Source organism: Hyaena hyaena, unplaced genomic scaffold (assembly GCF_003009895.1).
Source record: "Hyaena hyaena isolate Hyena2069 unplaced genomic scaffold, ASM300989v1 scaffold_383, whole genome shotgun sequence".
NCBI classification, from domain to species: domain Eukaryota; kingdom Metazoa; phylum Chordata; class Mammalia; order Carnivora; family Hyaenidae; genus Hyaena; species Hyaena hyaena.
Window position 1 is genome coordinate 1,524,398 of NW_024081014.1, and position 27,425 is coordinate 1,551,822.

At 44.8% G+C, this 27,425-nt stretch overlaps 1 protein-coding gene across 5 annotated transcripts in view; it reads right to left on the reverse strand.

Annotated features, from left to right (window-relative positions):
• Positions 1–22,728: 22,728 nt before the first annotated feature.
• Positions 22,729–27,425, reverse strand: part of OCRL (OCRL inositol polyphosphate-5-phosphatase) — a 54,114-nt gene continuing 49,417 nt past the window's right edge. For all 5 annotated transcript variants that reach the window (XM_039250780.1, XM_039250775.1, XM_039250779.1 and 2 more), the window contains 3 exons: positions 26,693–26,820; positions 25,385–25,496; positions 22,729–25,164 (listed from right to left, as the gene is read on the reverse strand). In XM_039250780.1, coding sequence (XP_039106711.1) covers positions 25,043–25,164; positions 25,385–25,496; positions 26,693–26,820 — 362 coding nt within the window. In that variant the 3' untranslated portion in view covers positions 22,729–25,042. The remainder of the gene's footprint in view (positions 25,165–25,384; positions 25,497–26,692; positions 26,821–27,425) is intronic.

Consider the following 27,425-nt stretch of genomic DNA (forward strand, 5'->3'; position numbering starts at 1 on the left):
AGGTAGATGGGTGAAGCCAGAGAGGCAGGCACAGCTCCCGTAAGCTATGAGAAGCCATTGAAGAATAATCCCAGATGACCAAGACCTTTCCCTAGAACAATCTGTCAAAACATTATGCATTGGGGCACCTGGGTGGCTCAGTTGGTTAAGACTCTTGATTTCTGCTCAGGTCGTGATCTCGCAGTGGTGAGATTGAGCCCCACAGCAGGCTCCATGCTGAGTGTGGAGTCTGCTTGGGATTCTCTCTCTCTCTCTCTCTCTCTCTCTCTCTCTCTCTCAAAATAAATAAATAAAAACTTATGGATATATATATTGCACATATATATGTATGTATATATATGCATATATATATATATACACATTGCAGAATTATCCACATTCTATTAGAGAAAAGATGTGGCATTTAGTCACACATTTCCCAATCACGGCTATACATATTTCAGAACAGCAAAGCCTGTTTCTTTTGGGCTTCACCAATTCAAACTTTGAACTAGTCCACACTATGAAGTGGCTATGAGGTGGTGAATTTGCTATACTGCCTTCCAAATGCCACCAAATGAAGCAGAGTTCATCTGTTAAAAAGAATAGACTCTCCAGCAAATTAGAAATCAAATATGGCTGTGCAGCGCACAGAGAAGGCTTATCTAATCATTAAAGTAGGTTTCTGAAGACTGACTTGGTAGCACTTTTTCTTATTTATATACAGTGGAAAATGATTTAAACAAAAAAATTTTTAATGTCTATTTATTTTTGAGAAACAGGGAGAATGTGAGGGAGGAGCAGAGGATCCAAAGTGAGCTCTGTGCTGAGAGCAGAGAGCCTGATGTGGGGCTCGATCCCACAAACCTTGAGATCATGACCTGAGCCAAAGCCAGATGACAAACTGACTGAGCTACCTGGGTGCCCTGGGAAATGATTCTTTAAAAAAAAAGAAAAAAAAAAGAAGCAGAGCTTTGGTGGAGGAACATTCAATATATCAATTTTTAACAATTGAATCAAAAGCCTGGTCTCTGCCCAATTCATCAGAATTTCCTCAGCATCTATTAATATATTTGTGATGAAACATTTTGTTCACATCCTGGGAAGGATATAGTAAAGGCCAAAATATATCAAACACAGGGACAAGCTTCCTACACTCCCACCCCCACCTCCAAGGATCCTATTTAGAATCAGGTTCCAAGTCTTGGCTCTTTGAACCTACCTGGTAGATAGTCCCAGCTGTGTGTTTTTCCTCTTTATATCTCAGATCTGTTGTTTTACCTTCAAGACTTTCCTTTTCTAGCAAAGCTCAGCTCAGACGAGAGTGTGTGACAAAGATCATGCTCAACAGATATGCATTTGCATCCCTTCATTTCCCAGCGTCCCTTACAGTTAAGTTTGACCCACATGACTAATTCTGACCAAGGGAGAGTCATCAGAAGTAATTTGCACCATTTCTAAACTGAGGTAGTTCAGAGTTGGTATGTGCTATGACTGAATTGCATCCCCCTCCCCCCAATTCATATGTTTAGGCCTTAACCTCTAGTCTTCCAGTGTGGCTGTATTTGTGTTAAGGAAGTAATTAAGATCAAATGATGTCATAAAAGTTCTCTCCCCCCCCCCCCCCCCCCCCGTGAAGACACAGTGAGAAGGTAGCTTCAACAGAACCTAACCACACTATCATCCTGTTCTCAGGCTTCTAGTCTCCAGAACTATGAGAAAATATATTTCTCTTGTTTAAGCCATNCCCCCCCCCCCCCGCCGCCATGTGAAGACACAGTGAGAAGGTGGCAGTCTGCAAGGCAGGAAGAGAGTCTCACCAATAACTGAATTGACTGACACCTTGATCTTGGTCTTCTTGGCCTCCAGAACTATGAGAAAATATATTTCTGTTGGTTAAGCCATTGCATCTATGCTATTTTGTCATGGCAGCCCAATCTAGGACACATGTTTCTTCATCTCTCTTTTTCCTACTATGGAGATTTCAGAGATCACATGTTCCAGATAGCTCAGTTATTTGTCATCTGACCTGCATTAGATGTTGTGTGATCAAGAAATAAGCCTTTCCTGGAGCCCAAATGGATAAAGAAGATGTGGTATACATACAATGTAATACTACTTGGCAATGAGAAAGAATGAAATCCTGCCATTTGCAACAATGTGGCTGGAACTGGAGGGTGTTATGCTATGTGAAATAAGTTAGTCAGAGAAAAGACAGAAATTATATGTTTTCACTCATATATGGAATTTGAGAAACTTAACAGAGGACCATGGGGGAAGGGAAGGGGAAAAAATAGTTTCAAACAAAGAGGGAGGGAGGCAAACCATAAGAGACAAATACAGAGAACAAACTGAGAGTTGATGGGGGGCTGGGAGGTGGGAATGGGTGATGGTCATTGAGGATGGCATTTGTTGGGATGAGCACTGGGTGTTGTATGTAAGCAATGAATTGTGGGAATCTACTCCAGAAGCTAAGAGCACAATGTATACACTGTATGTTAGCTAACTAGACAATAAATTATATTAAATAAATAAATAAATATTTAAAAACAAGAAAAGAAAAAAGTCTTTCCTGTGTTAAACGATTGAGATTTCAGGGGTTCTCTGTTACTGCAACATAACCTAACCCATCCTGACCAATCTACAGTGGCGGACAAAAGGACATGACATATATACCATGTTCATCTAAACAAGGGCAAAAGCAGATGAGTGCCACCAGCACCAGTGAGTCCTGGGTATTCAGACAAAGACAAACTGTGTTTCCTGGGTCCTGGGACTCAGCCAGAAGTGAAGATGTAAACCGCTCAAGGAATCCATTGTGGTTTCACATAAGAAAACAAGAGCTCCAGCTGCTAAACATTGGGAAACCTGAGCAATAAGCCATTGTCTCCTGAAAGCTCCAGTGAAATGCAAACCAGTTCCCTGGGAGGACTCACTCATTTAACCTATGACAACCAGACAGCACTTTCTTTTTTCTTTTCATTTCTTTTCTTTTCTTTCTTTCTTTTCTTCTTTTTCTTTCTTTCTTTCTTTCTTTCTTTCTTTCTTTCTTTCTTTCTTTCTTTCTTTCTTTCTTTCTTTCTTTCTTTCTTTCTTTCTTTTCCTTCCTTCCTTCCTTCCTTCCTTCCTTCCTTCCTTCCTTCCTTCCCTCCTCTCTTTCTTTCTTTCTTTCTTTTCCTTCCTTCCTTCCTTCCTTCCTTCCTTCCTTCCTTCCTTCCTTCCTCTTTCTTTCTTTCTTTCTTTCTTTCTTTCTTTCTTTCTTTCTTTCTTTCTTTCTTTTTGTGAACAAATTTGTATTTAGATTTGGGCAACTGGACTCAGTTTAGATGATCCCAATTTTGTTGCCAACATTCAAAGCATCATAGAAAAGAGCCAGTCAAACACACGTCTTCTTTTCTCCATTGGGCCTGATTAGGGTGTTGACCTTGGCCATGTCAATGTCATAGAGCTTCACAGCCTATTTGATCTGGTGCTGGTTGGCCTTGACATGCACAATAAACACAAGTGCATTGCCTTCTGTTTTCTTCATGAGAGACTCAGGACTCAAGGGAACTTGATGATGGCATAGTGGTCAAGCTGGTCTCTCCTGCGATCATTCTTTTGAGGATATTTGGGCTGCCTTTGGAGATGCAGTGCCCTGGGCTGTCGAAATGTAGGTGATAGGTGGATATTTTTTGTGTGTGATTGTGGTTGCCTTTAAGCACTGCTTTCTTGACCTTCAAAGCCTTTGCTTTGGTTTTGGCTTTGGGAGGGACTGATGCTTTCTTCTTCACCTTTGGCACCATCTTCGTGGAAAAAAGGAGGAAGCATTTTCTTAAGGACTGATTTCTCAGGGGAGGGCTGGAGGGCCACCCTGGGTCACAAATTAGAGGCAGACTGACTACACAGTTTGGCCCAGGGTTATCCCTCCTTCTTCTGCCTGTGAGGGGATTTGAATTTCATCAGGAGCAGAAGGGTCATTTCACTACTCCAGTTTCCCTGTGGCTTCTCACTGCCATGCCCCTCTCGGTCTGGGCTACCTGTCTCTGTAAACCACTCATGAGAGAGGATAGAAGTGAACTTTGGGACTTTGGCTTTTTTTTTTTTTTTTTACTGCTTGGCAAGACTTACCTACAAGCATCTTCTACCATCTGACCTCCCCAAATTTCCTTTTTCAAAGCCAAGCTCAAGCCTGATCTCTCCTATGAAACTTTTCCCCCCTCTTCCTATTCCCACTGTAATGCCTACCAATCTTTTTTTTTTCTTTTTCTTTTCTTTTTTTTTTTTTTAGAGAGTGAACAAGTAGGGGAGGGGCAGAGAGAGAGGAAGAGAATCCCAAGCAGGCTCTGCACTGTGCGCATAGAGCCTGACACAGGGCTTAATCCCTAGAACCTGAGATCATGACCTGAGCTGAGATCAAGAGCTAAACCCTTAACTGATTGAGCCACTCAGGTGTACTGACTACTGATCTTTTAATACTAACTATAACCAACAGTTATTGTATACTAAGCCCTCCAGTAGCTCATATTTCTCATATGGTACCTCATCTGATCCTCCTACATCCTGAGAGGTGTGTTATCATCCCTGCTTTACACCCAGAGAAACCAAGGTTCAGAGAGGGGAAGTGACCTACCCAAAGTCCCACAGCTCATATGTGGCAAAGTTGGAACCCAGACCTATCAGATTCTATGAACTCCTGCTATAACCGCTACTCTCTTCTGCTTCTAACAGGTCAGCCTCCCTTATCATATGCTTTAAGTTGTCCTCAAACCCTATAAGCTCTTTGGAGATACAGTTTCTTTTCATTGGTTAATAGTTAATCTTTCTCTTTTGGCCAGTACTTTCCAGTTTCCATAAGGTTTCTACATAGTTCGTGTCATCTGATCTTAACTGCCTTCCTGAGGCATCTGTGTTATCCTTGGTTTACAGATGAGGAAACAGAAGCTTGGAGAGGTCCATGAGTTGCACAAGGCACGCACCCAATGAATGACAATGGGTTGCTGTTTTTGCTATCCCAAGGTGCCTCTTACTTGTAAACTGGACACCAAATAATCCCTTCCTTCTCTTCTGGCTCCTCATTTCTTCCCAATTGAAAATAGCTGAGGTCAGTGAAGGGCACTTATTTTATTTCTGATCATTGGGAGTTGGAACAGAGGCATACAGAGTTATGCAGTTGACATTCAACAGGATGTGAGTGGAATTTCTGTGGTCCCAGAACTGGTACCTAGTGCCTAAGTTGAGATCAAATGTGAGATGAGAACTGCCAAGGGACTTCCAACAGTGGGGGGGCCAGTGCTTTCTGTGGAGCTTATCGAGCCCACTAGGGGCAACTGGGTGGCTCAGTCAATCAAACGTCTGACTGTTGATTTCAGCTCACGTCATGATCTCACGGTTTGTGAATTCAAGCTCTGCATTGGTCTCCATGCTGGGAGCATGGAGCCTGCTTGGGATTTGGAATTGTCTTTCTCCTTCTCTCTCTCTGCCTCTCCCTCTCTCTCCGTCTCAAAATAAATGTAAAAAAGAGCCTCCTGAACAGGCTCCAGTGCTCCAAATCCCCTCCCACGCCATCTATACAAGCAGAAAGTGGGTGTGTGTGTGTCATCATTGGGATCAGGAAGCTTTGGACTAGTGTTGTAGCTTCTCCCCCCTCTCAGGCCCCCAGCCAGGTTGGGGGTTCCAAGAGAATGCTATCAAGACTAGAGGACATCTGCTTGCATGGCAGACACGTGGCACTTTTCTCAGGTCAAGCAGATGCTTCAGAAGGTAGTGAGGTTTGAGCTGTTTTATCTTATACTGCCCAACAGGACTGGACACTGGGTGAGGGGACCCTGGGAACAAAGGCCTTTGAGGATACTGCTGGCAGCAGCTGTGTGTAAGTGTGAGCATGAAGGCAGGGTGCTGGTTGAAAGAAGTAGTGGCTGAATAGCTTCTTCCACATCAGGAAACTCTGAAGTGAGGAGGCCTCCAGACTCCTCCCAAGTTGAAGATAGTGAGTGAAGAAAAAGAAAATCATTTTATGTCTGTACCCCATTGAGTTAACACTACAAGGAACCAGTTACACAGTGTGAAACACTATCCCTGAATACCTGCCATCCATCTGACCTTCCTTCAAAGAGCTCTGGCGGCCCCTGCCTCCTTCTGGCCTCTCTGAGGTTAGGCTGGCCTGGCAGTTGGATGGAGAACAAGGTATCAGCTTTCAATGCTGTGCCCAGAGCCAGGGCTCGGGTGAGGTGCCTAGGGCACAAATTGTCAGGAGGTGCTCACTGTCAGGTGCTGACCCTGAACTTGCCAGGCCCTGCAATGAATAAGTGCCCCTCTAAATTTTGCCCCCCACCTCACCTGCCTCATCTTCATCCCAATCCTATTTGTAACAGCCCCAGGGCCTAGGCCAGGGCCCATTGGTTCCCTGTGAGTCATGATATCTTTCAGGTCCACAAGGACATTCTAGGCTTGGTTGCTGAGAATCCAGGGATGTGGGGCTAGCACAGCAGCCAACTTTGAGCAGGGTGCGCCTAGGACAGACAGGCTTTCCCGCAGGGGAGAGGGGGGGCCAAGGGTCAGTGAGGCAGCTTTCTGTACCGTTCCCCAACAAACCAAACAAAACTGAGGTAATTCTGCCCCCTGGTGTCCACTTCTGTCGCTGCAGTCACTGCCAGTGGTCCAAGTTTCAGGAGATTTAGAATCATTTACCAACTATCCATTTGTGCCTCACATGAGTATTGAGTGTCTCACCCTGTGCCAAGTGCTGTGCCGTACACTGTGGGTACAAAGATGAATAATACAGAGACCTCCCCTCCTTGAAGGGTGCTGTAGTCTAGTGGGGCAGATAGACACACAAAAGAGATCATTTTGAAGCATTCAAATAAGTGCTCCATTTACATGTACCCCAATGTTCATAGCAGCACTCTCCACAATAGCTAAAACATGGAAAGAGCCTAAGTGTCCATCAACAGACAAATGGATCAAGAAGATGTGATTTATCTATAAAAAGGAATACTACAAGGAAATGAGAAAAAATGAAATCTGGCCATGTGTAGCAACATGGATGGACCTTGAGGGTGTTATGCTGAGCGAAATAAGTCAGGCAGAGAAGGACAAATACCATATGTTTGCACGTATAGGAGGATTAGGAGGAACTTGACGGAGGACCAAGGGGGAGAAGAAGGGCGGAAATGGTGGGGGAAAGGGAGAGAGGCAAACCATGAGAGACTCTTGAATGCTGACAAAAACTGAGGACTGATGGATGTGGGGGGGAGGGGGGGATGGGCATGAAGGAGGGCACTTTGGGGATGAGCACTGAGTGTTATGTAGAAACTAATTTGACAATAAACTATTTGTAAAAAAAAAAAAAAACAAACAAATAAGTGCTCCATTTAAAGGTCATTATGTGGCACAAAGAGGGCCTGCTTGGCTTAGCAGAGGCAGGGGACATGTTAGGAAGATCTTGGTTGAATTTGATGACTGACTTTGAGGGTTTTTTCATGTTTATTTATTGATTTTGAGAGAGAGAAGGTAAGTGGGGGAAGGACAGAGAGGAAGAGAGAAAATCCCAAGCAGGTTCCGCTCTGTCAGTGCAGAGCCTGACACAGCGCTTGAACTCATAAACTATGAGATCATGACCTGAGCCGAAGTCAAGAGTCGGATACTTAACTGGCTGAGCCACCTTGGCACCTTGACTTTGAGTTCTTTAGGTGGCTGAGGGAAAAGTCTTCTGACAGAGATGGGTATGTGTGAAGGCATGGGAGCACATGTAATGGATGACAGAATGTTTCATATGCTGGGGACATAGCGTGCTTTGAGAGGGACAGTGAGCAATAAAGTTAAGAGCTTTGGAGGGCCTTGTATGCCACATGGAGGGCTTAGACCGGATCCCTAGGTGATTGGTAATCCCTGAAAGGCTTTGAGCAGGGTAGTGACATTGTTAGATTTGAATTTTTGAGTTTTTTCTGGCTGCTTTATACAGAATGGGTTGTAGAAGTGTAAGGCTGAGGAGGCTCTTGAGAGGATTGCCAGATGTAGAAACAAAATAAAACAGAAGAAAAGAAAACATAATGCCTACTGAAATTGGCATTTCAGATAGACAAGTTTTAGTATAAGTCTATCCCAAATATTGTATGGGATATACTAAAATTTATTCTTCATGTTTGAAACTCAAGTTTAACTGGGCATTCCATACCTCATCTGGCAACCTTATCCTAGAGCCATCAAGGATATGATGGAGGCTTGGACTAGGGTGGACATAGTGAAGGTGCATAGAAGTGGAAAAATTCAAGGGGTATTCAGGAGATAGAAATGAAAGAACTTAGGGATGACATGGATGAGAAAAAGTGAGAAGGAAGTATCAGACCTAAGACCAAATCTCCCGTTTGGGCTGCTGGGTCTGTGTTGGGCCCTCTAACCACACCTCGCTGCAGTTACCACATACCCTGAGGTCAAAAGTCCTTCCTAAAACATCCCAGGGAACCTATGAACCCAGAAGCCAAGATAGCTTCCAGACCCCTGTCCTCCACTGCTCTGGCCAGTCTCCTGCCTCGCTGCTTTTGATTCCACACCTGCTTGCTTCTGTACTTTGGTCCAGCTAACTGGCCAGGTTCTGGTACCTGGAATCAAGCTAGGGACCCTTTAGACCTCATTCTTTGCCTGTCTGCACCACTCTCCCCAATGGCTAGCATGAGGTGCCCAGGCCAGGCCTCCATGACTGACTAGAACAGATCCTTCCTGCCAGGGAGGAAAACCGCTAACATTCCCAGAACACCACAGGTTTCCCTATGGGCTTTCTCACCACCACCACCACCCCACCCCCGCAAGTCTGGGGCTAGGAGAGCGGCCTGGCTTCTCAGAGCTTCTTGTGACCCAACAGTGCCGCTTAGTGGTCACACTGCACACCGCAGGCTGAGGTGAGATGGGAGGCTGGTTTGCAGACCAGGAGAGAGCTTTACATTCTTCTCTCCCCTGGCAGGGCACAGGGCGCCTGCCTCTGCTGGTGGACATCCATCAGGAGCACTGTTGATGCTCCTCAGCTCTTATGAATCTAAACATATCTATTTGGTGGACCTGCTGGTAGAGAGGTGGCCCAAGATGGCATCCAAAGAACCGAGCAACTAGGCCTTGAGGTCTCTGTTCTTGACAGGATTCAGGAAGTTGGGCTCCAGGTTAAACTGGTCATAGTCTTTAAACTTCCCAGCCTTCCGTATTTGATTGATATCAGCCTGGTATCTATCTAAAAGTAGATGTGTTTGAGGTCCCTCCCACACCTGCTTGTGGACATCCCAGCCCAGAAAACTGAAGGTGAAGACTGGGTCTCACAATCAGATTCTCCATAGTGAGTGTGTTGCCAGCCAAACAGCAGGCTTGGCCACTCTCCAGCATGCCATTATCTTTTCTGAGGTTCCATCAAGTCATAAAGAACCTATCAAGTTCCCCACCCTCTCTCCCCACCACACCAGAGCTTGTGAGTGTGTGGCCAGAGCCAATGTTCTATGCCCCAAGCTGGGGAACTGAGAGACATCAGGCCTCAGATGACACTGTGGCTTGTAGCACAAGGCTGATCTGGAGTTATTGAAAAGGTTTTCTAAGGAGACTGGCTCAGGAAATGCAGCTACCTCCCTTGTCCTCTGACTCCAGGAACTTGCCATGAGGGTCTGTGGACACCCAGCCTGTGTCACTGGGGCTGAGGTGATCACTGATCCACTGTTGTTGTCTCCCAAACCATCTGGCTGGAGATGGTAAGCCATCCCCAAGGAATGCCATTTCCTCCTAGCAGGTTTTAGCCATCAGCCTTTTTCATGGCCTCTGGGGGTCCTGGACTGTATTTTCTGGGGTCCAAGACTTTGGAGAAATCTATAATTTATCATATGTCTCATCTGCAAAATGGGAATAATAATACTCACCTCAGAGGGTGGTCACCCAGGCTACATGAATTAATATACATAAAGTGTATTTATTTGTTATAATTAATACTTGTCAGAGTGTTGAGCCCCTGCAAGGATATAGACACCAGTTGGGTCCAAGTGCCTCACACTTCCTCCCTTTCCCTTCCCATCAGGGTCTCTGATTGTCAATTTAAAACAGGAACTGCTTCATCTTTTGCAGGGGCAGTGAGTCTTCCAGAATGAGGACGTCGGGAGGTTCTGTAGATCAGGGCGGGTTGGGTGGTGGGGGAGAAAAATTGTCATGGACATCAAGTTGTACAGTGCCCCAGCAATCCTTCAGTAACTAATGAACAACAGTTTGCCTGATCTCCTGGGCTGTGGTTTGCTTAGGAAAACAAGATATGCTCCTCAGGCTTCACCTAATGTGAACTACTGGCCTGCTCCATCCTAGACCATCAGCTTTAGCCCCACGTCCTGGCTGGCTCTGAGAGAAACGCATTTGGGAAACCTGGGGTGGGTGCCTTCTGTCCAGCCAAGAGTTCTGCCTGCTGCAGACCAGCTCCATGAAACCCAAATCTCTTGCAGTCCCTGAGTCCCACAAGGCACAAATCACCTTTCATGTCTCCAACCTGACCATACTGCCAGTGGGCTTCTTGGGCATTTGCGTTGTTTAGATATGAACTTTGGATCCAACTGCAATTTCTTCTGAATGACTACCCCATTGTCCCAACATGGCTTGTTGAAGAGTACACACTAGAGTCACACCCAGAACGGTGAGGTGCTCACACAGGGAAAAGCGTGTAGGGATGGCGACTGAGGGAACAGCAGATTCCAGTCCCCATGTATCTCATGCCCTTTTTAGGTATGTGCTCTTTGAGTGGTAGCAGACTGAAATCCCTGCATAAATCATTTGATCTGTTTTTGTTCTGAGCATATATCTATGTAAATAACTAAAAGTCAAATGCTACATGCCATGTACTTCCTAACAAGGCCAACCTCCAGGTTTGTGTGTGCTCTGTTAAGAAGCCCCGGCCACCAGTGATGGGAGGCTAATACCACCACAGTCTAGAGCAGGGGTCAGAAAACTTTCTCTGTAAAGGTCCAGATAGTAAATATATTAGACTTTACAGGCCATATGGTCTCTGTTGTGACCAGTCACTGCTGTTTTTGCCAGACAAAAGCAGCCATAGACAACATGTAAAGAAATATTAATGACTCTCTTCCAATAAACTTTATTTACAAAAAGAGATGGCGGGCCGTAGTTTGCCAAACCCCTGAGAGCAACTGAGACCTAATTTTACAAGACCTGTCCAGAGGCAAATTACACATCAGTCACACAAGAGAGTGCCAAATCAAATATAGGGTCATCAGGAATCTTCATGGGCATCTTAAATGGAGCCTTTCAGGCTGGGTAGGTGGGCAGGGCATCTGGCTTATGTCCCTCAACAGTATGTCCTGTGCCCACCCTCACAGAGCAGGCCATTCTGGCATCTGGGTCTCCTAGACTATCACTGGATTAAGTCTAAATCTCAACTAGGGCCACTACACATAGGTATCGGTCCCTTGCCTGCAGAAAGCCATTTATATTAGCTCACTGGCTGATGTCAAGCACACCACCAGCCAATCCTGGGCCACCCCTTGCCTTGCCTGTGTAAGAAGAAAAGAGACATGAATATTGCCAGGGTGGGATGTTGCTGCCATTCATAGAAAACACAGGAAGAGAAGGAAGTTTGTGAGGGTACAGTGAGTTTGCTCTGGAATACGTTACGTTTAAGATGGCTGTGGGACATCCAAATGGAGAGATTCGGCAGGTGGTTTTGCACAAGCATTTGATTTATCTGAATTCAATTCTACTCATGCTGCCAAAGAGAAAAGATGATGATGGAAAGTAGTCTAGTGATTCCACCTGCCCTTTGGCCAAGTAAGCATGGACTCTGCAATGAAAGTGAGACAAAGAAGTGGGTCTGTTGCTCCTTCAGTGAGTCTCAGTTCTTCCATGCTTGTCATGGTAGGACCATCTCTCTGGGCTGATACAGGTCATGTATTTTAAACTATTGCGAGGCACCTTTCTGGCTTAGTTGGTAGAGCATGTGACTCTGCTCTCATAAATTCGAGCACCATGTTGGGTGGATAGATTACTTAAAAATAAAACCTTTTTAAAAAAATAAGCCTGCTCTATCAACAATAGCCAAATTATACAAAGAGCCCAAATGTCCATCGACAGATGAATGGATAAAGAAGATGCACTACACACACACACACACACACACACACACACACACACACACACACACTGGAATATTACTTGGTGATGAAAATGAATGAAATTTTGCCATCTGCTACAACATGGATGGAACTAGAGTGTATTACACTAAGCAAAATATGTCAGTCAGAGAAAGACAAATATCATATGATTTCACTCATATGTGGAATTTAAGAAACAAAACAGATAACATAGGGGAAGGAAAGGAAAAATAAGATAAAAACAGAGAGGGAGGCAAACCATAAGACTCAACTACAGAGAACAAACTGAGGGTTGCTGGAGGGGAGGTGGGTGAGGAGATGGGCTAAATAAGTGATGGGCATTAAGGAGGGTACTTATTGGGATGAGCACTGGGTATCATATGTATATGAGGAATCACTGGGTTCTACTCTTGAAACCATCATTACACTATATGTTAACTAATTTGAATTTAAATAAAATTTTCAAAATGCAAAAAACTATAAAGCTGATGTTGTATGCTGCGTGCATGACATGCTTCCTGGGAGCATTATTTCTCTTTTGGGGTATTTAAGGGTTTTTTTCTGGGTATACAATTTTTGCCTGAAGTACTTACCTGTAGAGTGTATGCTGAATGGGATGTGATGACACTGTAAATGTGTCTGAAGTAGAAGGCGGTGGGGAAGGACACCGCTTCAGAGTTTTGAGATCCATTTGCCCATAGGTGGCAACAGCCGACAGATGAGTGAGCAGGGTTTACAGAGCAAGAACACAGAGTAAGAAAACAAGTGGCCCAAGCCCGAGGCTTAGGACCTAGAATGTGCTGTCATTTAGCAATATGGTCAGGGAGGAAGATGAGCCTACAATGGAGTCTGAGACCACATGGTGAAAGAAGTAGAAGAAAAACCGGGAGGAGTTTGAGTCCTGGCAGCCTGCTGGAGGCTGCCACATGACCTTCTCCCTGTGTGTGCATCCTTGTCCAAATGTCTCCTTTTTCTAAGGACACCAGTCATACGGGATTAGGGACTGCCTACTCCAAAGTAATGTCATTTTACTTAACTAATTACATCTGCAATAATATTATTTCCAAATAAGGTCATAATGACAGGTACTGGAGGTTAGGGCTCTAAAAGATGAATTTTTGTTGGGGTTGTGGGGAGGTGGAGCACAATTCAACCTATCTTCCCACTTCTTCTCCAGTTGTCTGGCCAGGAATGATTCTGTCCGTTCCCATTCACATCTGTGCCTCCCCTTCTCCAGCTGTGTCCTGGCCTCCATCCCTCCTGACCCCTCTCCAGAGAAGATCTAACACATCAGCTTTCTGCAGGAAAATGACCTCTGCACCCTTGTTGAAACTTTCTAAAAAATTTGCAGCATTGAGGGGTGGTGAAGGAAGCAAGACAGGAAAACGAAATTTCATTTGGCCTGTTTTCAGGGAGATGGGGCCGAAACCTCCATGGCCTTTACATAATCTCAATCTAGTCCCAAAACATTGTTTTTGTTGTTGTCGAATCATAGGCCATAAGAGATTGTAAGAATGGTCAATGAAATTCCTCAAAATAGAAATTCTCACAACACCACAGAAATGACTGCAGCTTTAAATACCAGCTTTATAACGGGGAACACTCTCCTCTGCCACCTACTGGCCACAGCTACAATCAGTAAGTGATCCTTGCTCCTCGGAGCGGGGTCCACCATTAGAGAGAGGTAGAGTGGCCCATGGTCACTAGATGGCCCTTACAAGTGTGCTTTGTGCCAGGCCGTGGCTTAGAACATCATGCCCCAGGGAGGTGCGAGGCTGCTGGAAAGCCCCAAGGTTGCCTGATGGTGTGCTGTCTGCTGGGCCAGAAGTTAGTGAAGAGAAGCTTATGAACATTAGGGACAGGCCAGGCCAGGGATGTGAGGGAGCGGTGTGGGGCCGGGCTCCATGCCCAAGAGGCCCTCTCCAGTCGCCTACAAGCCTGAGCCAGACACTGCGGCCGTTCATTCCAACACACAGACGTTTCTTTCTTTTATGAAATAATGTTTTCTTTAATCTTTTTCTGATATAAAAAGTAATGGATGCTCATTGTAAAACATTTAGAGAAGCAGACAAATATAAAAGTAACAAAATAATTTAGTTGGCACAGAGGGTAGCTTGGGAGGCTTTACCATAATCTCATCAGCACCCCCAAAGTTGTTCCAAATATACATGCAGTGTAAGGAAAAACTCCACTTGCTATGCAGATATGGTTTGCAGTTTGCAGACAAAGTCACTAGCGTCCCTTTGAATGGCTTCTAAACCTTCCTTTACAGACATTCTGGAGCCACTGCTGCCCACAATGCCACCACCCAGTGGTGACTGCTATCGACTGAATGGAGCATTGACTTCCACTATTATTGTGCCTATGTTTTCTCTTTTGTAAATTTTACTTTTTGTTGAGATATAATTGATATATAACATATATTAGTTTCAGGTGTATGAGATGATAATTTGATATTTGTGTATACTCTGAAATGACCACAATAAGTCTAGTTACCATCCACCACCACAGAGTTACACAATTTTTTCTTGTGAGGAGAACTTTTGAGATCTAGTCTCTTAACAGCTTTCAAATAAACAATATGGTATTGTTGACTGTATTCACCATGCTGTACATCACATGTTTTATCTTTATGTATTATCTTTTTATCTGATTTTTTAAATTTGGGAACATTTGGTACATACCCACTTAGAGCCTGCTTTTCTGCTCAATGTACACCTTAGCATTTTTCCATGTCACCGTTCCTCAGCAACATTACTTGTTTTTTTTTTAATTTTTCTTTTTAAATGTTTTATTTATTTCTAGGAGAGACACAGCATGAGTAGGGGAGGGTCAGAGAGAGAGGGAGTCACAGACTCTGAAACAGGCTCCAGGCTCTGAGCTGGCCGTCAGCACAGAGCCCGACGTGGGGCTCGAACCCATGAACCGTGAGATCATGACCTAAGCGAAAGTCGGACGCTTAACCAACTAAGCCACCCAGGCGCCCCTCTCAGCAACGTTACTTGTAAAGGTTCCATAATGTTTTATCCATAAAATATATAACATGTTTACCCATCTTCTGGTTCTGAAGGCTATGTAGACTGTTGCCAGGTTTTTGCTCTATCGCTAGGATAAACCTCTGTGGACTTACCCCTTTGTGCTCCTCCTGGCACATTTCCTAGAAGTGGAACTGCTAACTATGACTGTCTCTAGGCTCTTGATACCTATGACCATGTTGCTTCTAGAGAGGTGATGCTCATTTGCCCTTTGACAAGCAGCAGGACGTGCATGTTGTCCCTCACCTGTGCCAGCACTAGAGTTATAGATGACACAGATTATTGGGTGCCAGACATTGGGCTAGGTCCTGGGGCTACCACAGTAAGAAAAATAAAGAATGTGGTCTCAGCCTCTGCAGTTCCTGATCTAGTGGGAGAACGGCCTGACCCAATAATGACCCTGTAAGTACAGACTGCACAGCATGGGAGGAGCCAGCTCTTGGTGAGAGAGCAGTCAAGGAAGAAGTCTGTGTAGCTGAAGCAGAGACCATGGGGGTGTCAGGACGTGGGAGGAGGCTGGAGTCAGTGGCACTCAGACCTGCTGCCTTGCAGGTCCCAGTTCTGGGAAGCCACTAAACGGCTTTAAACAGAAGGGTAATGCAATTACATCTGTCTTTTGAGAATCACTTCATTACTTTAAAAGATATTTTTTAATTGTGCTAAAAATAACAAAATTTACCACTGTAGCCATTTTTAAGTGTATGACTCAGTAGTGTGAAACATATTCATATTGTTGTGCAACAGATCCCCAACATGTTTCCATCTTGCAAAACTGAAACTCTAAACCCATTAAACAACAACTTCCCATTTCTCCCTCCCCCCAGCCCCTGACAATCACCATCTACTTTCTGTCTATAAATTTGACAATGCTAGGTAAGTGGGATCATACAGTGTTCGTCTTTTTGTGACAGGCGTATTTCACTTACCATAATGTCCTCAAGCTTCTTCCATGCTGGAACATGTGTCAGAATTTCCTTCATTTTTAAGGGTGAATAATATTCCACTGTGTGCGGATACCACACTTTGTTTCTCAGCTCATCTGTAAATGGACACTTAGGCTGCTTCCACATTTTAGTTATTGTGAATAATGCTGCTATGAACGTGTGTGTGCAAATATCTGTTCAAGTACCTGTTTTCAATTCTTTTGGATCTATACCCAGAAGTGCAATTGATGGATTATATGGTAGTTCTATTTTTAATTTTTTGAGGAACCTTGAGAACCACTTTTAAAAAGCAAATTTGGCAGGGGTGCCTGGGTGGTTTGGTCGGGTAAGTGTCCAACTTTGGCTCAGGTCATGATCTCACAGCTTGTGAATTCAAGCCCTTCATCGGGCTTTGTGCTGACAGCTTGGAGCCTGGAGCCTGCTTCAGATTCTGTGTCTCCCTTTCTCTCTCTGCTCCCCTCCCCACTCACTCTGTCTCTCTCTCTCAAAAATAAATAAAAACATTTAGAAAATTAAAAAAAAAAAAAAGCAAATTCAGGAAGGCTGATCTTGTTGCCCACAAAAACAATAGAAAATAGTACTGGATGGCTGCTAAAAGCTATTAACTTCTTAGACTACATTATTAATATAATTTACTAAGTACACAGACACCCACAAGTGAGCTCCTCTAAAGTTAATAGAGCTCAGTATGAATAATTAAATGCATTCACCTTTCACAAACACCTATTGTATACAGACTTGTGTCTTTAAGTGCTCTGAAGGACAATCTTTATTTATTAACCAAATACCATTGAGCACTTCCTCTCAGGAAGGCATTGTGTCTAGCTTGGTTCCCACTCTCATGATACTTCAAGTCCCAGGTGGGCAACAACACTTTGAGTGCGGTGTGTTAATATAGTGGAACAAGGGGAGGGTTCTAAGAGTTCAGAGGAAACAGGAGTTCTGAGGAAAGGTTTTCTGGAGCAGGTGACATTTAGGTTTGATAGGGTTTGGACAGGTGGAGTGGTAGTGGCGAGAGAGTTCCAAGTGACTGACACAGACTGAGCCAAAGCAGAGTGTACATGAGTTTAGGGAAGGCAAGGGCATGACAAGGTTGAGTGGGAAGTTTGGCCAAAGAGGTGGGCGGGAGAGACTAAAGAGAGCTTTAATACTGGGCTAAAGAACTGGGACTTCTGCAGTAAGTGGAGGCTTGGGACTATGAGGGGTTTTGATTAGGGAAGTGTCATCAAAGCAATGCATTTGGAAGATTAGTCTGGCAGTGATGTGTGTAGAATAGACTGAAAGGGGGGCGCCTGGGTGGCTCAGTCGGTTAAGTGTCCGACTTTGGCTCAGGTCATGATCACACGGTTTGTGGGTTCGAGCCCCATGTAGGGCTCTGTGCTGACAGCCAGCTCAGAGCCTGGAGCCTGCTTCAGATTCTGTGTCTCCCTCTCTCTCTGACCCTTCCCCGCTCACACTGTCTGTCTCTCAGATATAAAACATTAAAAAAAAAAGAATAGACTGAAACGGGGCTGAAAAATTAGTTAGAAACGGATTGAACAGGATATACCAGGCCTGAGATAATGAGGGTTTGAATTTACTGGTGGGGCATGGGAAGTGGGCAGAGGAAAGGAGGGACCAGATGGACGAGACCATGAAGGATCTGACCTTGGACTCCCTTCCCAGAATATCCCATCACACCTTTTCTCCCCTCCTCTCCCTCTTCTTCCTTCCTTCCCTCTTTCTTCTTTCTCTCTCTCTCCTTTTCCTTTCTTCTTTTCTTCCTCCTTCTTCATGAAAAATATTGTATTTGTCTTACAATGACCAGTTGCTGCTTTTGGTTTCCTTCAGAACCTTGCATAGTGGCCTACACTTAGCAAATGCTCCATAAATATTTGTTGAATTGCAGTTGGTGACTGATTAGAAGTGGAGCAGGGGCCAAAAATAACCAAAGCTTTAAGCCTGGTGGATGGGAAACAGTAGGATGCCAGAAGAAGCTGCTCAAAGTCAGGTTAATTTGAGCTTCTGGAAGGTCATCCAGCTGACTTGAAATCTTGGGATGTAGCTTGAAGAGAGATTTCAAGGAACATCCCCACTTTCATCTGCACGCCAGCACCCCAATTATGGTCTGGGGTCATATTCTGGTTTGCCACTAGCCCAGTACCAAGTAGTCTCTCTGAGCCTGTTTTAGCCACCTCTAAAAGGGAGATAAAGTAGTACTTAATAAAGTGGTTGTCAAGGCCGAATGTGAGGTTAAATGTATCAGTACAGCACCTGGGGTAAATGACAGCTGTAGTTGTTAGTGACCATCACCATTATTAAAGTCAGAGAGAGCATAAATCATGTTGTTGCCAAGTAAAGCCATCCATGGCTTCCTGTTGCACATAAAATAAAAGGCAGCCTCCTTCCCCAGGCTTCACAGGCCCTGCCCACTTCTTGTCCAACACCCCCGCTGCCACCCCACTGTGTTCCCCCTGCCTGTCCCCTGAACACAGCAAGCTGCTTTGCTGCCATAAGGCCTTTGCGTTTGTTCTTTCCTTTCCTTGGAATGCTCTTTGCCAGATCTTGTATGGCTGGCTTTGTTTTTTTTTGGTGGGGGGGCATATATAATGATGATATATAATCATCATTCAAATCAAGATTTGGGATCTTTTAGGGGTGCCTCGGTGGTGTAGTCGGTTAAGCCTCCGACTTTCGCTTAGGTCATGATCTCACGGTTTGTGGGTTCGAGCCCCGTGTCGGGCTCTGTGCTGACTGCCAGCTCAGAGCCTGGAGCCTGTTTCTGAGCCTGTGACTCCCTCTCTCTCTGCCCCTCCCCTGCTCACGCTGTCTCTCTCTCTCTCGTAGAAATAAATAAAACATTAAAAAAAAAAAGATTTGGGATCTTTTGGCTTCCTGATTTAAGTCAAAAAGATTTAAGTCTTAGCAGACATCACCTCCTCAAAGCAATCTTCCCTGACCAAGTCTGCTTGATGTGCCCTCTGGTACATCACCCTTTATTCTCTGCAGAGCATTTGTCATACTAATTACCTTATGCGCTATTTCTATGTCTGTTTTCCCCATCCCGCCACACCCTCCTAGTGAAAGCACCGTGGCTTCTAAAGCCTCAGCACCTTGAGAGGCACCTGGCACACAGGAGGCCTCAAATACTTATTGAATGAATGGTTAATCAATATTGAAGATGCAAGGGAGGTGGTGATGAGTGATGGGAACAAGTCCAATGAGGGTGGAAAGAGAAGGGTTCAAAGCACAGTGGAAGAGTTAGCCTAGGTGAGGAGGAAGACCACTTATTTCTTACAGGTGGGAAGGGGGAGGGGTGAGGTAAAGCTGTAGACATTTTGATTTGCAGAGCAGGGCTCTGAGAGGGCTGTTTCCACTAACTGCTCTGACATTTTCACAAATTATGTGGTCACCTGCCGAGAGCTGAAGGGCTGAGGAAGAGAAGTCTGGGCCTTGAAGCCAGTGGAAGGTTTTAGGATAATTAGACTAGCTGCCAATTACTTAGTACGTATGCATCAGGCACTGTTCCTGGCCCTTGAAACGTACTATCTGATGCCATCTCATGATGATCCTGAGGAAAGATACTATTATTACTTCTATTTTAAGATATGGTAACTGAAGCCCAGAGACGTCAGAGAACTTTTGCCCAAGGTCAGACATCTAGAAGTGGCAGAACTAGGATTTGAACCAGGCAATCTAGCCATTGGAGCCTATGCAAAGAACCACAGCAATTTCCTGCCTCTTGGTCCCTGAGGTGTCAAGTCTATGAAAGGTCAGTAAGAGATGGAGAGGAGGACTGTGGCATGAATGATATATGGCAGGCCTAGGGGCAGTCAGCCAGCCACCATGCTATGCCAGGAAGCCCTGGAATGGGAGCAAAAGAAAAAGAATGGGATGGAGGTGTATGGGGTGGTGGTAACTTTGAGTTAGGCATGGCAAAGGTGGAAACTGAGCTATTTTAAAGTATACAAGAGAGGTGGTTTCTGGGTAGGGGGAAACAGCATGTGCAAAGGCCCTGAGGTAGAAAAGAGCTTAGCTAATTGGGGGTAGTCAGTGTCATAGTACAGTGGTGGGGGCAGGGGAGGGTTACTGGTGAGCATTTAAACATTCTAAGGGGGGGGTTTAGGCACTGGTATTTTTAAAAAACCCTAGGTTATACAGCCAGGGTTGAGAACCACTGATTTAGACCAGCTTCCAGGTGACACTCATTTGGGGACCGCACTTTGAGAAACATGCCCTAGATGAGTCTAATGAGCAGCCAGGGTTGAGAACCACACATCTAAGGTGAAGATGGGGACTTGAATGGCACAAAACCGTGGCTTCAAAGTGTGATGGAGGAAGAGGCAAGCCCCTCTTCTCTACCCAGGGAGCTAGGGGATGGGAATAGCTTCCACAGGACAGAAACAAGGGAGAAGGTAGGTACTACTGACTGGGTAAGAATCAATGTAGGTAGGAGCAGTAAAGGTGCAAACTAGAGGGGGGGGGCAGATTTATCCACAAAGCAGAAAGGAAGAGAAAGAAGGGCTAGGAACCAAGCACCCAGGGCAGGGCACGGCAGAATAGGAAAGAGCAAAAGAAGGATGATGGGGGGGGTGGGGGGTGGGAGGGCAGAACAGCAGATGTGGCTCCTGAGGCTCAACATCTGCTGGTGTACATGCTGGTGATGGCAACTCCGCAGCTCGTTATTCATCCTTTAATTTACACCTCATCTCTACTCCCAAAAATTCAGCAAAAGGCTGAAATACAGATGTGTAGAAGGTGACACTGTGGTGTGTCTGTGGTGGGGAGAAGGAGGGCAATGGAGTAGGCTGAGCATAGGGTCTGATTATACCTAGTTAACAAGGTTAACATCAAATCAAAGCCATAGAGCCTTTGGCAGTGCAGTAGAGTCAGTGAAATATAGTGGAAAGCTAGGGGAGCAGGGCATAGGTTAACAACTACACAACACCCACTGCTGGCCAGGTACTGTGCTTGCCACTTTGTTTCTTTCTCATTTAATAATGCAGGGACTGGTAGGCCATGGAAGGTTTGGATTTTCTTCTAATTAGACTGATAAGTTGCTGAAGAGTTTTTAAGAGGGAAGTGAGGAGATGTAGTTACGTTGTCAAAGATCAATACTATGCCTGCTCCATATTATAGGCCAGGAAACTACAGGTTAGCCAGTCTAGGGTCACACACAACCAGGAAGTGGCTGAATCTAGATTAAAGATCAGGCCTGAGATAAAGCAACATGACAAAATGTTAATAGGTGATGAGTTAAGGGTATAGACTATTCGTTATATCCTTTCGACTTTTCTGTATGTTTGAAAGATTTTGTAATAAAAAGTGGGGGGAAAAATACTAGGTCTGGGGCACCTGGTTATTAGCTCAGTCAGTTAAGCGTCTGACTCTTGATTTCAGCTCAGGTCGTGATCTGAGTTTGAGCCCCACGTTGGGCTCCTCACTGACAGCACACAGCCTGCTTGGGAGTTTGTATCCCCCCTTTCTCTGCGCTTCCCCTGCTTTTGCTCTTTCTCAAAATAAATAAACTTAAAAAAAAAAAAAAGAACTAGGTCTAATACCAAAGCTTAAACTCTTTTTTACCCATTATGCATTGCTGTATCACTAACCTACATAACCCTGAGTCTCTCATTGTCCCCTCTGAGCCTGATTTTGCCCATTGTAACAATGAGACTCGGTTAGATCACCACTAAGGTTCTCTCCCTAACACTCAGTGATCCCACTGTGGCAGTGTGTAGCTTTAAGTCAGTAGGCTACAACAAGACCCAGATCATCAGCTTGTCCTGTGGTCTGAAAGAGCCTAATGGTTCCCCTGTAACAGCAGCCAGGGATGCAGTCTGTAACCTCTGGAAAGAGGTGTGTGTTCTTTCCAGGCCACATGGCCTGCTGCTGTGTAAACACTGCCGGTGTCAGCCTCCATCTACTGAGGGGGAATCACTCTCAAAAGGAGACACCTTCTGCCAAGGCTTTGGGTGGGGCTAAGAAAATTGTTCGTCACAACATGAATCAGCACATTCATCAGCGTCAAGCTCAAAGTCAAAGGGAACTGGAAGAGGGCCCTGTTTAAGAAAGCTGCAGCTGAAGCCTCTTCAGTCTCAAAGGGAATGGAACCAGAATGGGCAAAGTCATAATGGAGATCGGCAGGGGAATAAAAGGCACCTTGCTCAAATTAGGGATTTCCTCTTAAAGTCTTAGAGTTCAGATTAGAGCCCCCTCAGAAGTAATTTATGGACTTCACCCCCTCCCAAGAGGTAGTAAAGCTTCAAAATGGGTTTTCAAAAGTTGTAAAATGACTTTTGTGAAAACAGGCTCTTTGTAGAGGCATGTCTAACCTGCTGAGGCTATGTCAGCAAGGACAACTGGGGTTTGTCAGATTTCTGGGGCTGGAGTGATCATGGATCTGACCCAGTGTGATATTTACATGTATAAACAATCAACATCCCTTTTTGTTAATCATGTTAATTTGTTGCCTGAATCCCAGAGTTAAAATAAGAATCCTGGGCTAGCCTCTGGAAGCACTGTGACTTTATTAGCCTCTGAAAATAACATGGCTTCTTCTCCCCTCCAGGGGCAAACATACTGAGAATTCTTCTGTTTCTGTGTAAGACAGGAAATGACCGTACAATCGTAGCTGTGAGGACTGCAGCCAAGTGGGACCCAGCGATGATAAGCCCCCCTTTACCAAGATCACACTGATTTTTCACACAACATATATTTATTCAGAAAAACATTTGCAATAAATTATAATAAAAAAGATGACACAAAATACAGAATCCCACTAGCAGCTTTGCTTAGTGACCAAGACATTTTTGAGAAATGTAACAATTACAGAATAAGAATCAGAAAACAGTGAAAGGGAAACTAATGCAATGTCACCATATAGGTTTGAGCCATTTCTTCCCTAAAACCATAAATGTGGAGTCCTTCTCTACCAGTTGGATCTGAACTCCTTACTTCAGGAGCTATGAAATAAATAGCACATCAGAGTTACGTAGGAATTAGAGGTGGGCGTGCTGGAGTAGGTACAGTAGGGAGACAGATTTCTTACATCTACTCTATTTCTGTCTCCCCTACCTAGAGATTGTCTCAAACCCTTAATGCTGTGTACATCCCAGGGCCAAAGCTGGAAAAACAGAGGCAGTAAACAAATTTAGTGCATCTGCTTGCCTTATGAGGAAAAGAGTTAGGATGTTGCCTGCACCCGCCACCAACCACATCCTTGATCACCCAAAGGTCCCAGGTTGGCAATATACTAGACAATGTGGCCAGGACAGGCATCTCCCTGTCTTTATGTAATGACCTTGCCCCAGATTCTATAATCTGCCTCTATGATCACCTTCTGGCCAAGTGGAGATGGCAAAAGCATTCTGCCTATAATCTTCTATTAACTGAGTTCAACACCTAGCCTCTGACCTATCAGATCTGCAGCTATTTGGCACAGAGAACTTAACTCCTAGTTCCATAACTCCCAATCAGGAAATGGTTTAACCAGTATATCACAGAACTCAACTTACAAGAGATGGGAGGGGACTGAAGAACCATTCAGTGGTGGTTTCCCCTGGCTCTCTCTTTCAGTGTGCTAGAAGAGTCAGGAGTCATTGCCTGGGACCAGACATAGAGCCTGTACATTAGGCTCCTTGGATTTGATGTTAACAGTCCAGAATGAGTTAACTCAGGCCGCTTTTAATGAAAGAAAACCAGAAAGAAGCCAACTGCATCAGGTAGTTTTGCAGTCAGTGGCTGGTGGCTGGTTTGCTAACCAACACAGAATAATTTTTTTTAAAATGCTGCCCCACAGAGCTTGAGTGAATGAAAAGCTCAGAGGGTTGTCTTGGGTGGGAGAGAAACAGGCTTCATTGGTCCCACTACACAGTCTCTTTTACATAACACTGGATAAGGTGACTAGGAGCCATGGGGAGCCGGGCACAGAGCCCAGAGCCAGCCTTGAGAAAAGAGGGAGCAACATCTACCACTTGGTATTTCAGGAGACCAGAGAGGGAGTTCTAATGGTTATCCACAACAGCCTTGCTGAAAGAAGGGACAGTATCGCTGGTGAGGCCCACCTGAGATGCAGACTGCCTTTTTGACTGTGATGCAAGCATTGCTCTGGAGGTGGATGCATAAGTGGGGAATGGGTCCCACAGACAACCAGGATGAGTTCTCATATATAATTTGAATAAAAACAGAAAAGGGATGGTAGAAAGCAGGACCTGTCACACATGAATATTCTCACTCTTGAAATGCTCAAAGTGCTTCCATTCTGATCGTGATTCTCTCACATCAATGGGATGGCATCTCTGACAGTCCCTAAAGTTCTGTTAGTCAATGTGGTCGGACACAAGAGAATATGGTTCCACCTAGTGCCGATCCATGACAAGGACAATGTTACAGAGACATACAGATACCACTGTAGTAGAAATGCACAAATGCATGTCACAACCACACGCAGATGGTGAACTCACTGTTGGGGACACCCAAGGGTCATTAGGTTCACCCAGATGTCCTTTGACATAATAGTACTAGTGGAGTGGAGTGCAAAGAGGTGATATGGGAGGGGCCGGGCAAAAGTGCTTTAGATGAAGGACTACAGACAAGTCTGAGCTATGGCACGTAGTGCTTGTAGACCTAGAATGGGAACATCTGAGAATCTAGGCCTAGGGTGCTAAGGACAATCATGATAGCTGGGCAGGAGGGGAACAACCACATCCCAGATAAAGGAGTGTAGATACAGATCTCTTGCCTGATAAAGAGAGAACACAAAAACACCAAAATATGGTACCTTTGGCTTGGCAATATAAGTCTAAAAGTATTTTGCTGTGCAGGATATGGTAAGGGAGGGATTAGGAAACTCTCTTCCTTTTGCACTAGAAACAACTTTTTCATGCCAACAGCCTCAAAATTCTGCAACTGCCCCTTCCTGTGGCATGACTTTTCAAATAATTCTGAAATACTTAGTGCCCGAGACGTTCCGCCTCTAGAACCTCGGAGAGTAGTAAGAGGTAAAGGCTTATTAGTCTTCATCGCTCTCAAGAAACCCCAGAAGGAACTGGATAGCACGCTGACGGTCACTTGGAGTCTGTCTTGCCATCAGATTGGGTGGAGGCCTTAGGAGAAGACTAGTGAAGAGAGTAGCTAGAGGGTGAGAGAAAGGAAAGGGAAAACCCTTTGTCAAACACAACCTAAGCAAAGCCTCAGGGACAGGAAGTGGGGATCCAGGGGACAAGGGCAATGGGAAGGAAGTAACTGCTGTGTGCCTGGACGTGAAGGAAGGAACACACTGTGTACACCATACACAAACTGTCCCGACCAGCCTATCCCAACTCATGTTACCATTCTTATGAAGCACTCTTACCGATCATGTTTTCGCTGACATTGTTGTATTTAGAGAATTTTAAGAGTTCTCGAAGGAATGCCATCAAGTAGTGGAAAACATTTCTATGGCATCTTGGAAGCTGGGAAATCACCTGTTTTTTTTTGAAAACAAAAAAAGGGGGGGGTGGGCAGTGAGTACAGGTGAAAGAAGGGAGTAAGAAGAGCTTACAGTTGCCACAGAAGTAGTTTATAATCCAACCTATACAGGACACCATTCATCTGTCACAACTCTCCTTTATTCACTCATGACTAACAGAGTACCTGCAAACAATAATTTCCAAGTCAGAAAGGTCATACTGTTTGGCCTGTGTGTATACTCAATGACCAGGCCATGTGGTCATCACACAGTCACACGCACACCCCACCTCACAAGCAGGTTGGTATTAATCTAGTCTTTTCCCATCTCCTCAGACACACAGCCATGGCATCTGCCAAGCCGGATGGTTTTCTCTGCAATGTCATTTAGCATGGATGGGATCCCCTCCCAATACTCATTAGCCTGATTGAGAGGTATTCTCAGCGACTGCCCATCAAAATTATTTCAAGATTAAAAACAAACACCAAGAAGGGGTGTCTGGCTAGTTCAGTTGGTGGAGTGTGTGACTCTTGATCAAGGATTGTGGACTGGAGCCACATGTTGTGTGTGGCCCCCACTGTCTGTAGAGATTACTCAAAAATAAAATCTTAAAAATGAAACACCAAGAAGACAAAAAGAAGAAAGGCTTACAAGTATCACCAACTGTTCCTGGTAATGTCAGTCAGAATTCAGTGTATGATCAGCTTCATGAACAGTCTTATGCCAGAGTAGAGGTATTTGCGTTACTCAATAGGCCAACTAGAGAAGTTTGGCAACTATAATAGGAAATAACACAACCTAAAATTTAAGAGTCCTAACTCTCGGAGCACCTAGGTGGCTCAGCTGGTTAAGCGTCCGACCTCAACTCAGGTCATGATCTCCCAGTTTGTGAGTTCGAGGCCCATTTCAGGCTCTGTGCTGACAGCTCAGAGCCTGAAGCCTGCTTTGGATTCTGTATCTTCCTCTCTGTCTCTAACCCTCCCCCACTTACTGCTGTCTCTCTCCTCTCTCTCAAAAATAATTAAATGAATGAATGAATGAATAAATAAATAAATAAATAAAATAGTCCCAACTCTCAATGCTAGTGTCCTACCATGAAAAACAGATTCAGACCCACCCTACCACATAGCTAGCTACACACCTGGCTTTGTTAGATTAATTTTTCTATGGGGGAACCTGCCCCAGACACATCCTCAGAGCAGTAAAACTCACCTGTCGGCAGCTCTGGGGATCCTGAGCAGAGTCAAGGCATCGCTGATACAGCTCATAACAGATGACGGGCTCTGGCAGGGCCTCCAGGAAAATGAGCAGTGCTTCAGCCACAGAGTGATTACTGCCAGCTGGATGAACTTAAGTCAAGGGAGAGAGGCTCCAGGAAAAAGGTCACACAGAGACCCAATTTGCTTCCTTCCTCCAGCCCCCTCAGGGACAGTTTCCTTCCTATTATTCAGGCACACTGATCCTAACTGGGGTTTGATATTTTATTGATCCAGATACGTTGCAGCTGAGTTGTTACAGAATTGATCAAAGACTCTTGGGAGGTTTGGCTGAACTTGAGAGTCAGGGGATCATGGCATGCAGAATGATGTTCACACTGGATCAGTCCTTAAAACTAGTCCCCAGTGTTTCCCATCCTCTTCCTTGTCCTAGTGACAACACATGTGGTGGCAGAAGTGATCAAAAGCCTGAAGCAGAATAGTACCAGTGCTGTGGGTCTTATGTTCCATGTTTTTTAAAAGTTGTTATTACCTACCCCTTGATTCCTTTCAGTAAGAGTCTGATACAGAGAGCAGTCAAAGGTTGCTGAAAGAAATTGAAAAACAACTGCAGAGTCAATGATTACCTTATAATAAAAGACAGTTACAGAGAAAGTACAGATAGAAACACAAAAAGTAAATGTAGGTGGGAAGAAGAGTTTGGTCAAGAATTTATCCAGCTTCCGGGG